The 14,074-nt window shown below is 36.6% G+C and overlaps 1 protein-coding gene across 3 annotated transcripts in view; it reads right to left on the minus strand.

Annotated features, from left to right (window-relative positions):
• The window catches only part of JMY (junction mediating and regulatory protein, p53 cofactor), a 64,961-nt gene that overhangs the window by 29,157 nt on the left and 21,730 nt on the right, over window positions 1–14,074 (minus strand). For all 3 annotated transcript variants that reach the window (XM_069002360.1, XM_069002358.1, XM_069002359.1), the window contains 2 exons: window positions 2,746–2,896; window positions 741–910 (listed from right to left, as the gene is read on the minus strand). In XM_069002360.1, the coding sequence (XP_068858461.1) occupies window positions 741–910; window positions 2,746–2,896 (321 nt within the window). The remainder of the gene's footprint in view (window positions 1–740; window positions 911–2,745; window positions 2,897–14,074) is intronic.

Below are 14,074 nucleotides of genomic sequence, written 5' to 3' on the forward strand. Positions count from 1 at the left end.
CTAAAATAGACACATAGTCTGTCAGCCTTACAAACCTACCAGCCTGTGCAGTGCTGAAGTCGTGAGTTCTCTGGATAACCTTTTCATAACAGTGCCATCAGTTTAGTCAAATTTCGCTGAAACGTTTGAAAAGTTCTCTTAAAACAATGATCTAATTGCTAGAACACACATTAACATTAGTATGACAGAAAGTTCTTTGCACCAAATGTCCATATGATAGCAAAGTTTAAAAGAGAATTTGTAGCATTGTTGCTTTTGAGGAAGTGTCATAAAACTCAATAGATGTGGACTTTTTCCTACTAAGGCATTTAAACATAGTTTCATGCATGAACTCTCTCCTCAGGAAAACTGTAGCTAGCACAGCCCCCTCTGGAAGACTGCCTTAGTAACTAAGGTAAGCAGAGAAAGAGAGTGCAACACAACCCTCCAGTTACAGACACCTTCCATCTGGAATGTCAGAGCTATTCTGAAAAGGTGGTCATGCCTCTCAGAGCTAAACTGCAGAGCTTACACAGCAGCAGATTTCTGTCCTCTCTCTTCTCTTCATTTTACTCATCCCACTGGACAGCTGTAAACATCAACAGTAAAAACTGCCTTTCTGGTTGACTAACCAGGAAAAGGTGAACAGAAAACATATGTAAGTGGCACAAAACTCACCACACCTACATTACAACATCATTTGTCTAGCATTGCTTCTTTATGCATGCTTTAATTTTCTACTTACTGGCATGAAAACTTACCTCCTCTTTCAGCGCATGTTTTTTCTGCTCCAAACAGATTTCTTTAGCACGCATCAACTGCAAAGTCTCCTTAGAAACCGCATACTGAAGCTTTTCCATACGTTCCACTGCTGCTGCCCATGCTGCCTTACCAAATTTTTTCTGGTCTGCTCGCATTCGATCATACACCGCTGCAAAGGAAAAAAAAGGCAGGCATCTTACTAGTCTACTCTTTAGACAATTAGTGATCCTACTGTAAAGAAAATGCACACATTTGTACTTAATAAAAATCTCATTAATGCAAGCATTTGGTCTTAAACTGCATCCCAAATTTTCCCCACTTCTGTAAGCACCAATTATCAGCTACTAAAGTCTACAGCTTACCTTAATAATATTTATCATACAGTAATAAATTTAAATAAATCTGAAGAGTGAAAAAAATTACAATTTAAAACAAAAATTTCAGCTTAACTTCAAGTGGAATTCTGTAAAAACACTGCATTAAATTAAAATAACATCTATCTATTACCTCAAAATCCAGGAGTCCCTTGCCAGATTCATATTTACTATTCTTGGGTCCCAGATAACATCTAAGCTGACCCACACAAGATTTTCACCATTGTTAATACATAGATCACATGATACTGTACTTAGCTTTGCAAAGCAAATGCCACAAAAGTAATGGAATCAAAGGGGTGGCATTCAGTCACCACATGCTGTTACAGGCTGTTCTTAGGTAATAAGAAATACCTTTATGTTCTCATGCATTTTTCCTCTGCCATCTGTTAGTATCTCGGTATGTAAGCCTACCCTGCGATTAGCAGGAGGCCAAGAAAAACCCCAAACACAAAAAGCAGGCAAATAACCCTTATATTAAAGGTCTGTGGCTGTAATCAGCCTTCAGGCATGTCACTTTCCACTGCTCTTCCCCCAAATCCTGACTGCTGTACATAAAAAAGCATGTGAACAAAAACAAGTGAGTATCTATGAATATGCATTATCAACTAGTAGTGTATCTTATCAGATGCCTTTCTCATACTAAAAAAAGGAGGGAAGCTGATTAGTGCATTTAGAATTTGCTCTAATTAAATTTATTCCAACACGCTTTAACCTATCAAGTCACCCTTTCAGAACAAGGTGAAATTTCACGTTCTTTTTAACTTGGGTTGTCACTGAAAAGAGTAAATTTGCAGTGCCTGCTTCTCTCGAGTCAGATGTAGCAGTCATGTACAGAGATAATAGGAAATCTACCAGTCAAAAAAGGATTTCTTCTACATCTCATTTATCTGTTTGCACAATCAGTCACCAAGGCAAAAAAAGAAACAGGGACCTACAGTCAGGCAGGCGAGGACAGCAGTACAAACTTTTTCAGCGAACTAAAAAAGGCCTGTTTGCCCTACTAAACTGGTTATTTAAGTTAAAATGGTACAAGGATGGGAGCACAGATGTACATGCCAAGTCATTTGACCTCTCTTTACTGCACCAACTTCTTAGTAAAACCATCATATTTTTCAACCACAGAAAAGCGAACATTATATCCATGAAGGCTTCTGAACAACAGAGCAGCTTTCACTGAGTAGTTCAACCGAATAGTTGGCTTAATATTTAGAGCTAGGAAAAAAATTACTGAAAGGCAAGGGAGACTAGAAAAGGAAATTAACTGAAAGACAATTAAAACTTATTATGGGGGTCTGCCATATCTAATACAGAAAACAGAATCCACCAGGGACTCTATGCTTCCTAAATCCTTTGCAAATACATAGTACCGCTAACACAATTACAGTGAGAAAGTGACTATAAAACTTTTGCTTAAAATTTCTGTTCTGTTCACCTCTGATGATGTTCTGAAAAGGTTTATAGGTGAAAGACTCAAATAGACACAGAAGAAAAAGCAAACAGGAATGACAACTGCATTTTTCTCATGAAGGAAAAAAACAACTACTGTAAAACTAGTACAATGCAGAACATGGTAAACATTAAAAAATTTAATTTTTATGTGATGGGTAGGATGGCAGAAAATAACTACCTTTTTGTGTTTTAGCTGTTATTTCAAAATATTTAACTGTAAGATCTTGAATAGAAAGCACAGCCATGTGGGCTTTTTTCTGCCAATCAGCATCTTCTTTTTGCAGACTCTCAATTCTTCTGGGGCCTAGGTAGTCATTCTCTATTGAGATCTGAAAATAAATCAGCCCATAATTAAAAACACAATTAGTTGCAGCTATTCTGCCAACAGCAAACAGTTTCAGGGCTAACAAAGAAAGTTAAAGAAAAAGGAGATAAAACTACCACCACAGTTTCTATTCAACAGCAAAAAACTTTTTCCTCTTGAAAAAGTACATCCATCTTTCATAACTATTCTTCTTACTGGAATCACAGAACCCACATATTAAAGTTTGATTTGTCAGCATCTTTTCATTATGTATCTTATTACCTGCAGATAACAAGCATGCTTCATCCAAGGCTTTATTCCAGCCTGGACTATTTCATTCAGAAGTAAATAAATGCTCTTCAATCAGAATGAAGCTGGAAACCAGAGTTGTGTTTGGGGTAGTGGTAAGTGATCATCAGTATTTTACAAGTTTTTTCTTTGTTATAGATGACTTAAAAAAAATATGTTTTCCTCGTGCCTAGGAGCTCAAACATCCTGTCATTGTCAAGATCAAGGCAATTTTTTTTCTGAGGTGACAACAGTCTGAAGACAGTAAAAGACCTGGAGTTTGTTTTAAAATTAATAAAAACATAGCTTTGTCTCCCAAAGCAAAGAATTTTTACACACGTCACACTACAACAACAAACTACATATTTTATATCTTCATTAAAAATGTAAGCCTGTCATGCAATACCAAAGCATTAATTTTGAATATTTTTCCAATCTATCAGTCAAGAAGACACCTTACTATTATAGACAAAACTTCCCAAAACCAAAAGTGCTCATAACCTTTTATGGCCCCAAATATTTCAGCCTAAAGTTCTAAAGCCTCAAGTATTAATATTGATTTCACAAAGCTCCAATTTGGTCTAAAAGAGCCACTCCACTCTATAGTTCAATTGCAAATGAAAGGTTTTTAGGTGACTGTTCAGGACCTACCTCTGCATATCCACTTGTCCCGTCTCTTAAAGGGATGATTTTTACAAGTAAAAACAAATAGATGCCTTCTAAATACTTGTGCATTTCTTGAAAAACATTTAGAGTACATTAATAAGGTATTTGAATCTACTTCTTATGTATTTCCAAAACTCTTAGAAAGGCAACAGATGAAGTATAATGTGGACAAGGGGTAAGTGAATAACACTTTTACTAGACAGACTGTAACATGTCATTCTATGGAACATGTATGTACCATGCTTCCCAGAGCATGAGCGGACAGACTGGTTTCTAAATAAATACTGAACTGTAGAGATATATATATACACACACACACACACACACCAGTTAAATTAATGCTTTCCATTTACACAGAATTCTGAAACAGCAAATTCATTTGTGAACCTGGATAAAAACCAACACAGTTAAAAGTCTTCCTCTTCTGCTCCTTGGTAGAGATGAGGTAATTTGACACTGAATTGACACAGGATCACTGAGTAATGTGAGTAACATTCTTATTAGGCCTGAGTTCTAGGAGAGTAAGCCTCAAAGTACCATTTTTTCACAAAGTTTTATCTGCCAAAACATTATTTGCACATAGTGCAAGCTAAAGAGTTTTATGATTGCATAATACAATTGCATCTTTGTTCCCTAGGTCAAGTACTTACAAGTAACAAAAAAGGGAAGCAGCTTTTCATCATCCACAATCCTAAGTATATCATCCATATACCATCATTCACACTAAAGGTACTCATATAATAACACAGAAAATCCATGAAGCCTTGGCTTTAGCAATTGCATGAACAAGAACAGATCAACAACTTGCCCTAAGGCTGCAGGGACAGTGGCATGCTTAACAGAAGTGTGAAAGCAGCCCCAGAAAAATAAAAAGGATAGAAGCATTTCCCTAATGCTGCTTGACCTACCCTCATGTGCAGCCCACACCTACACATCTAGCCAGATAATCAAACTCCTATGCATGGTTCTTAAGTGCTGTGAAGTGCAATCAAAAAACCAAAGATACCGCTAATGTTCATGTTCGGACTTTGCATTCTGCAGCTTGCACAAGGGACACACACTTACAACATTAACTTTCTGGCTCTGAAGCCATGAAATAATGAAGGATGGATGTTCTGGTTTTGGCTGGATTAATATTCTTCATATTAGCTGGTATGGGCTGTTTTGGAATTGTGCTGCAAACAGTCTTAGTAATACAAAGATATTTTAGCTATTGCTAAGCAGGGCTGACACAGAGTCAAGCCTTTTTCCGCTTCTCACCCCACTCCACTATTGAGGAGACTGGGGAGTGTCACAAGAAGGTGGAAGGAGACACAGCTGAGAAAGCTGACCCCAACTGACCAACAGAGACATTCCATACCATAGAGCACTGTGCTCAGCAATAAAGCTGGGGGAAGTGGGGAATGTTTAGAGTGACAGGTATTTGTCTTTCAAAGTCACTGTTACCCTGCTCTCTTGGAGATGGCTGAACACCAGCCTGCCCATGGGAGTCCGTGAATGAATTCCCTGTTTTGCTTTGCTTCATGTACACAGCTTTTTCTTTGCCTGTTAAACTGTTGTTATCTCAACTCATGAATTTTCTCAGTTTTACTCTTCCGATTTTCCTCGCCCCCACTCCACTGAGTTGGAGCGAGCAAGCAGCCATGTGGGGCTTAGATGATGGTCACTGTAAACTGTGACAAGGAATGAGGCTCTCACTGTTATAAAGGGAGCATCCAATCTACAGGTGAAGACAGAATCTAGGTGTCAGTGGGGAACAGTCTCTGACAGGTGAAAAATCCCACATGCTTTCTAAATAAAGTTGAATAGCTAGAATCTAAGGATGAACCTTAAACTGAAAAGCTTGTTCCCTTCACTTCTGAAGCTGTTGGACCAGAGTACCACAGCCACAACCTCTCCACAGCTATGCTAGCCTGAGAACTGAGGTTCAAGGTGACAAACTCAGAATGAGAAAGCTCAAGAACAAGCAAGAGCTGCAAACACTCAAAGAGCCAAGCTTCCAGGCTAGAGTAAGAATCCTCAGCCACAGAGAACTTTGAGACTCTTTGGATACACAACAGACAGGATGTAATTTTGGGAAAAGCAGACTTGTCAGAAGGAGACTCCAGAATAGTATTCAATGAATAGAGTCTGCACTGCCTCCTTGAAGACAGCTCCCACCTGTGTTTCTATTAGGTCAATGACTTTCGGAGTGGCAGCAAACTTTAAGAGTCCCTATGGTGCCTCAGGTCTAGCTGTCTTCTGCTCCCTGCTTCTCACTGAAGGCTTGTGATGTTCCTGCCCAAGCTTGCTTTGCTGGGTTTGCCTGACATACACGCCCTGTGGCCTCTTGAGAGCCACTCCATTCACCTGAAGGTGCTCTAATGCTCCCTGTGGATAAAACCAGTCTCTTCACATCCAGCCAATTCATTCCACCTGATTCAATTTCTCCATCAAGAAAGTAAAAATGAAAAATAGTTATTAAAAAAAAACCCACAAAAACAACATAGCGTAAATGAAAATACTGATTGCAACGTTTCCAAAGGTAATTACAGTCATTCTTTATAAACAAAACTGAATAACTATGACAAACTAGAACTAGATAGAGGGCATACAAAAAGCCACTTCTGGCAATGGACATGGCACACTTTGGGAAAACTCATTAAAAGGAGATAGCCACATTGTGAGTGCAAATACTGACCAGCACCAACCACTTAAGAGAAGAATTACCAGTTTTCAAGTGCAACGTACCTAGAGAATTATTACAACCTACTGGTCATTAATTAAATTTATGCTTGTCATCCTTTCAGGGCAGGACAGACAATCCCCAGAGAAAAACAGAGATTAACAACTGAGACACAGGGGTAAAATATATATGGTCCCCCTTGCCAAATGGCTGTCTGGGAATTATATTCCAGTCCAATAAAGCGCCAGCAGAGCAAATCTATAGAAATATATATTAAATCTTAATATTCAATTTAAATTATATAATTGGGGTACATTTATATAGAAGATAGAAATTATTTACAGTATATGTTATCACAGGAACTACAAAGCAAGCCCATGGGGGAAAAAAGGCAGTTTAAAGTGAAGACCACAGCTGTAATAAATAGGAGGAAAAGCTGGGGAGTAAAGACAAGGAACATGCCTCTGGAGCTTGCAGCTTATGAAAAGGCAGGTTTCCTCCTCACCTACAAACACCTTCATGACAGAAGTGACCACTCCCTCAATTTATCCTACCTAAGAATTTAGAAAGGAAAAGGGAGTAACACATGGCCCATTAAATATCAACATGAACAGGCTCATGAGTTTTAAAGACTTTGTTTACTATATTCTCTTCAGTAATTAATCACCTTGATGTGAGACAATAACTCTCATCATGGAATTAATGGAAGCTCTTACGTGCTTCTGCGTTCCATTACTGTTTGCAATACATGCATGACCTGCTTATGCTTTATTTTGCTCACCTTTATGATGCAAGCATCTTCAGTATTTATAGCTCATAGAAGAGGAGATGTCATTTTAGAGACTAAGCAAATAATTTTTAATTACTATTGTCCATGCTAGATATGACTAAAAGAAGGCAACAAAGAATTGAAATGGACAGTGTGAGCAAGGAATAACCAAAAAGTGCTGTCATCTAATGACATTTCTTGTAAACCTGTGTATCTGCTTTTGATTTAATAAAAATTTTAGTTAAAAATTAAGAAACTGTAATGTAGTTAAGTTTCTTCCCAACATAAAAGGCTTTTCAGTTACCTAGCATTTTACAAAGTGAGCTTTTGGTCTGGAATTGCACATTTGGACTCAAAAGTTTTGGAGAAAGCCTGGTCTAACAGAAAAACCTCTCATCGCACAACTAGATCAGAAGCCAAATCTACAGTTTCTCTTCTACTCATCACTTTCTCAATAAAACATTCCAGCTATTCTTCCTTTAAAAGCCCTATATTCTCCTTGAGAGAAATCTAAGCTTCACAGTAAAATTCACTGTGATCTTTTTCCCCTGGTGATGCAACTTGCTTTTGTAGACTTTCATGTTTTACAAGTTTTACTTCAAATGATGCTTTGAAGCTAAGAAAACTATGACAGCTTTCACAAAAGTGGTTGTCGCAGAATACACAAGAAAGGATAGAAAGTGCAGAAGCCATTAACTTTAACACATCACACAAACACCTACTTTCATCAGCTATTGCTTCAGACTAACGGAACATAAAAGAACACATTTCAATACTGTATTGATATGTTTCTGAAGGAGAACAAATGAATTCTTCAGAGAAAACAAACTGAAAGGAAGGTTCCTAAACTAGCCCATAAACAAATGAGAATGGATCAACAGAGGCAACTCTGTACTGGAAACATCCTTCTCTGGAACAGTTTGCAAACTATAGAGTTTTGAAGAGAGTAAAGTAAGCTTATTGTGAGAAAATATGAGAAATAGGCCTGAAACTATGGGATACACATATATTATACATCTACTAAGTGAAGGTCTAAAAAGAACTTCCCACATTCTTTTCTGGAGAATGGACAAGACTGACAGAAAAAACGACTTGGCCCAGGCCATGTAATAACTTAGGCAGGGATGTGTCACATCTCTCCAGCTCTCTTTGTTATCCTTCTCTTAGATGGACTTGTAATAGGCAGAAAAGGAGAAAAATGTGAGCTGTAACAGCAGGTCAGTTAACTGTAAGAACAAAAAAAAGAGTAAGTTGAGTGACTAGTGCTGATGCCTTTTCCTGGTCTCAAAATCAAGAGTCATACATGGTTAGAAGGGGAAAAGGGATTTTACCTTGGTATTTATTTTAAGGATCCTCAGGTGCACATCTCCAGGTCATATGCATCAAGATGCACCCCGCAAAAAAAAATGTTCCCCCCCCAGAAGATCTGGTATAACATTATAAGTCTTAACTAATTAGCATATCTATCAAAGATTCCCCAGTGAGAGGCTTAAGTGAGCCCCCCTCCCCAAAGAACCTTCCCCTGGATGGTTCTATCTTGATTTACAGAATGTGTTCTGGAGAGGACCTTGGGGTCTGGGGCACACTGATCCCTAACTACGAAGCTTCTAAAATGTTTAGTCTCTTAGCTTAACAAACAAGTCCAAGAATGTAGGCAAAAAGCACTAAGAATACAGAAGTTGTAGAAAAGGCGTAATAGGGGTATAAAAGAAAAGGCAAAAATCTTCATGGCATCAGTGCAGATGACAGTGGCAGAACACAAAATAGAATATATGTAAAAGCATGTTTCAGATCAAAGGCTCAGCTATCTTCATTCTCCAGGACGTCAAACAAGCAATTCCAACCACAGCCTGCTAGACATAGTAGCCAGAAAGCATGCATTCCAGCTTCATCTGGTCAGAGACTTCTCCAAATTAGTCTTACATTTTTGTTGTTGTTTTTAATTTAACTGCACTCCCAGCTGTTAACACAAACCCAGCACTATTTCCCCAAATATGCTATAATTCCATATATACACCCCTAAATATATTAAGTGAAAGCACTCAGCTTTAAAAAGGGCGATACAGTTTTCCTATTTTTATCCTAAGGAATACAGACACAGACTTCAATACATAAAAACTCATTTAGTTTGCATGGTTTAGATTCCTCAAAATACCTGACACCTGGGACTAAAAATACAGGAGTTTTGATTATCTTAAAACATCGGAGAACAACATAACAATTCAGTCAAGACTGTAAAGGAAGCAACAAACTGAAAGGAAACAAGATGTCAGGACATACAGAAAGAAGACTGAATAATAATGTCATTGTACTGAGAAGTGCAGTGGTGAATGTTTTTTCCAGAACTATGGAGAATGCTGAAAAACTAAGAAGTAGTCAGAAGAGAAAAATCATAGAAGATATAGGTTATGGCAAGCATAAGAGGAGACTGGGTTTATTTAACTGGTGTTTTTTGCCAGATACGTAAGAATTGATGTCAAGAGTGTTAGAAACACTAAGTTACAGTATTTTATATTGGCAATTGACAGAATTAAGGCTAAACAGTGTACCCTGCATTACGCTTTCCTTATTTATAATCATCTGTATATCATAAAACCTTTGTATACATTTCAGCTTCATTGACTGAATCCTAGACTAAAAGAGAATTCACCTTCAAAAAGGAAGTTTTTATGTTTTAAAAAATGTATTTTTAAGAAGACATATTCTACTAGGTATTTGAAAATGTTGTTTAAGCCAAGTAAACTCAAAGGCTAAGGCAAGTGGGCTTGAGTGTTTCCAGACATTCTAGAGTCTGTTTGTGCATGAAAGTGATTGAATGGCTTTTTAAATTATCAGTTAAAAAATCTGTAATTTATACAATAGACAAAATGTTAAGTATATCTATCAAGAGTTCATCAAAATAAGGTTGACAATTTTTATGTACAGATATACTGAAAAAAGAAAAATAATGACACAAGTATTAGCCAGAAGAAATCAGATTAAAGACATAAATAGCCACGAACATGGGTCCTGAAAATAACTGTAACAACTAGCAAATAAAGCCCTGTAAGTTTCAGTATGAAGTTAGCAAATATGATGAAAGCTTACAAAAGGTTTTTTTCAGAGCATTACTGAAAAAAAAGAAGTACTAAAAAATATTAGATTTCAAACTATTTAGAGTTTAGGTAAAAAATCATTTTGCAAAATTTAGCCTCGCACCAAGTTTTTCAACCTCTGAAAGCCTTCAGTCCCTTTCCTTGACCTCCACAGTCTGAATAACATTGCATCAAAGTCTCCTCCTTTTTTCTCTTTCCTTATCTCCAACACTGCAAAGGAAAGAAAAAAACCATACATTTCTAGGTTTCACCCTCCTTGACTCTAATCCTCAAGGACACGTAATTTAGAATTTTCTGCATGTTTACCAGCCTTTCAAAGTTTCATCAAGATGCCTTTTTGAATGGATACACTGATTTCACATTTTTCTGCACTATTTCCTCCATTACTAGCACTTGAGAAAAAAAAATTAAGACAAAGTATGGATACACGGATAACTCTCAACTTCTGTTACAGGCTTCCTGAGCTTATGGTTAATCTGAATCATTAACAGCCACTGATGACTCTGTCTCTTTCTGAACACATACATATTTGGCGTCCACAGTTAAACTGTGGAAATTATTGCCACAGAGCATGTAAGGTGTACTAAGAGTTTGGTTTTGCTTTATTTGTAGGTTGTTTTAAAACACCACAGGTTCATGGAGGTGATATAATACCCCTATTTTCTATAATTTCTACCCCTTAACATTCATGATTTATAGATCTTTCTTATCTTAGAGGAATCACATGCTTTCCAAAGAAGGCAATACAATTCTTTTCGATTGCCTTCTTTTTCCAATTCTTTTACTCTGGTCTTGCACTGAGGATGTTTAATTGGGAAACACTCTTACTTTCCATACTGTAACTACTCTGACACCGTGGTACATTTTTGAGAGGAAGAAACTAAAACTGGGACCTTCAAGATGTAAGTACACCACTGATGTATATCAAAGTGTGATGTTTTCTATTTTGCGCTTGTTTTTTTATCTCCCTAGTAATTCAAAACCTTTTTCTTTCCTCTTTCAAAATGCTGAATAGCAAGCTGTTTTCAGCAAACTCAAGATAACTCTTATACATTTTTCCTTGAGAATAGCAGTTAGTTAATTAGGTGCATACGAATACGTATATATGCTTTTGGAGGTTGTCATCAACCTTCTGCACATGCACTACTTTTTATTTATTGAAATTTCACCTACCATTTTATTATCCAGATTTTGGTATGGCAACTTTTTAAAAAACAAAACAATAAACCTTTCACAATTCAAAAAAAATCAAATTTTTCTACAAGTCTTATTAATCAGTTTTATAGCTGAACACCTAGAACAATCTTGTACTCTAGTCACTTTGCAGACAGGCAGATTTAAGCAATCAGATACACACCACAGTTTTGCAGTCAGCTACCTCTCACCAGGAACTAAGTTTCATTAAATGATTTAGAGTACCAGCCTGCTCCATATCAGATCGCCTCTTTGGAACATTATTTTTTTTGAGAAAGTCCGTAAACTCCTGACTAAGTTTGCAAAATGTTCTGAGTCCATAAAATAGTCCAGAGGATTTATAGCTCAGATTGTAAACAGAGACTGGCATACAACCCTTTTGAATCAGACTATAAAGACAATCAGCGTAATTCACCATTTTGCATCAGATTCTTAAATGAGCAAGCAATATTTTCCATGAAGTTTCTAACCATTTCGCATAAACTTGTATTTCTCCCTTAGTCTACAGGTTTTTCAAAAGTTAAGTTTATTTAAGTACTATTCCTGATGATGTGAGGACACACCTTCAGCTACAAATCTATTAAAAAAAAAAAGTTAAAAATCCTTTGAAGTTTTACAGTTTCTCCACTAAGTACTATCATAAGAGTTTTTTACCAGACATTTTTCACCAACATGTTGTCAGCAAGTCACTTATCTTGACTACTGGAGGCTCTGGTTCACAAAAGTACAGGACTGAAATTGAGCTGAATGCCATGCAAATAATCTATACATTTTAACCAGTGCTGCTTTAGTGGCTTTCATTATGCCTTCTGTAGCTTTGCTTTCACGTTCTTCGCTTGAAGACCAAGATGTACTACAAAATACGATATGAGGCTTAAGAAAAAATGCACAGTTCAAAAACCAGCTCACCAAGACATGAGTTATTCAAGAGCCAATAATAAAAATGTGGACTTAGTAACACAGAATTTATCTGTTTGATGTACGGGAGCAACACACCAAATCAAGAGTGTGAAGTACTGATAACCCATTCCCTTCTCCAAAACATCTTCAGGCGATTGTGAGACTTTTTAAAAAGGATATTCTGTAAGTACTTTTTAAAATAACTTTGTCAGTTTTGCTAGCTATTCTCATCACTAAATTTCTTCTCCCTTGGACTTATTTCATACTTCATGAAACTAATTTTTAACCAAAATTTTACATATTCAGTAAAATGTAATTTATTTCTAAGTATTTAAATTTGCATAAATCAAAGCTAAATTTGTTATAAAGTTCACTACTGCAATCCACCACCATGTATTAAATAAACAAATCCACATACAGTTGGTATTTTAATATACCAGAATCTGCGTAAGCGAGCTTGATAATGAAGCAAAGCAGACTAATAAAAGATTCCAAAATTTTTAAAAGCAGGGTGTTATGAATTAACAATGTATATGCTGCTCTAATCTCTAGCTTCCAGTGCTAGACCTTAATATTAATGTTTTAAAGTCCAAAATCTCCCCACATTCATGTGAACTAACACGTAAGAATAAATAACACATATGCAATGAAGCTAAGCGTGTGTTTAATGTATTTAACATATGATAAGTTTTCAATGTTCTTATTTCCTGGAGATGAGCTGAGAGGTAATGGTGGCTCTAGGCTTTCACCCATAATGAGGTATTATCAGTTCCCAGTTAAGCAAAACCAGTTCAACTCAGACCTTCAAGAATGCATGTTTTGAAGTTTTGTTGGCATCTACATGTAGGTTGTGAAGCAATTTGTTACATTTTATCTTTAGTCCAATACCAAGGACATCAAAAAAAACCCTCAAGCATGAAAAAAGAAGGCCTCCCACTGATTTCACTTGGCATTCGATCAAACCTGGTGCCTATTCATCATGACTGTGAAGTACTGTCCACAACTACAAGGCTATTAAAATTCTAAGTAGCAAGGTAGTTTCTTTGTCCGTATGAAAACTGGTGAACACAGCTGTACAGAAACAAAAGGCTTTGGGGTTTTGCCCATGAAGCTATTTTTTGAAATATGGTTTTTTTCTTTTCTAAATAACCAGATTTGGTTGTATCAAACAATACTTTGTACCTTAGTCTTAAAGGACTTAAAGCTTGATCACAGTAACCTGTCAGTAGTTCTGTAGCCAAGTATCAACCACTAACTGGTCGCACCCCTCCATACTTTCTGAAGAACTCGGCATTGCATATGGAGGATCTCACAAAGTTTAGATTTACTTTCTGAAATCAAAGGCACCAGAGCAGAGATATCTACTCTGATTTTTCCAAATTTCAGAAGCAGTTAGCCTTTGTATTTCCAGCTACTGATGCCTACTAACTCCTACTTTCCTGCTATGGCAATGTGTTTTCTGAACATACAAAAAATAAGCAAAATTTTCACAGGGAAATTATTTATTTTGATTAGGGAAAAATTTGTGGGCATAAATGTGGTTTTTTAGAATCAAAAACATAACACTTTTTCTTAGTTCCCAAGTAGTCTAATTCTTAAAAAAAAGAGTATCTTAAATTCTATTTA

Source organism: Aphelocoma coerulescens, assembly GCF_041296385.1.
Source record: "Aphelocoma coerulescens isolate FSJ_1873_10779 chromosome Z unlocalized genomic scaffold, UR_Acoe_1.0 ChrZ, whole genome shotgun sequence".
Classification (NCBI taxonomy): domain Eukaryota; kingdom Metazoa; phylum Chordata; class Aves; order Passeriformes; family Corvidae; genus Aphelocoma; species Aphelocoma coerulescens.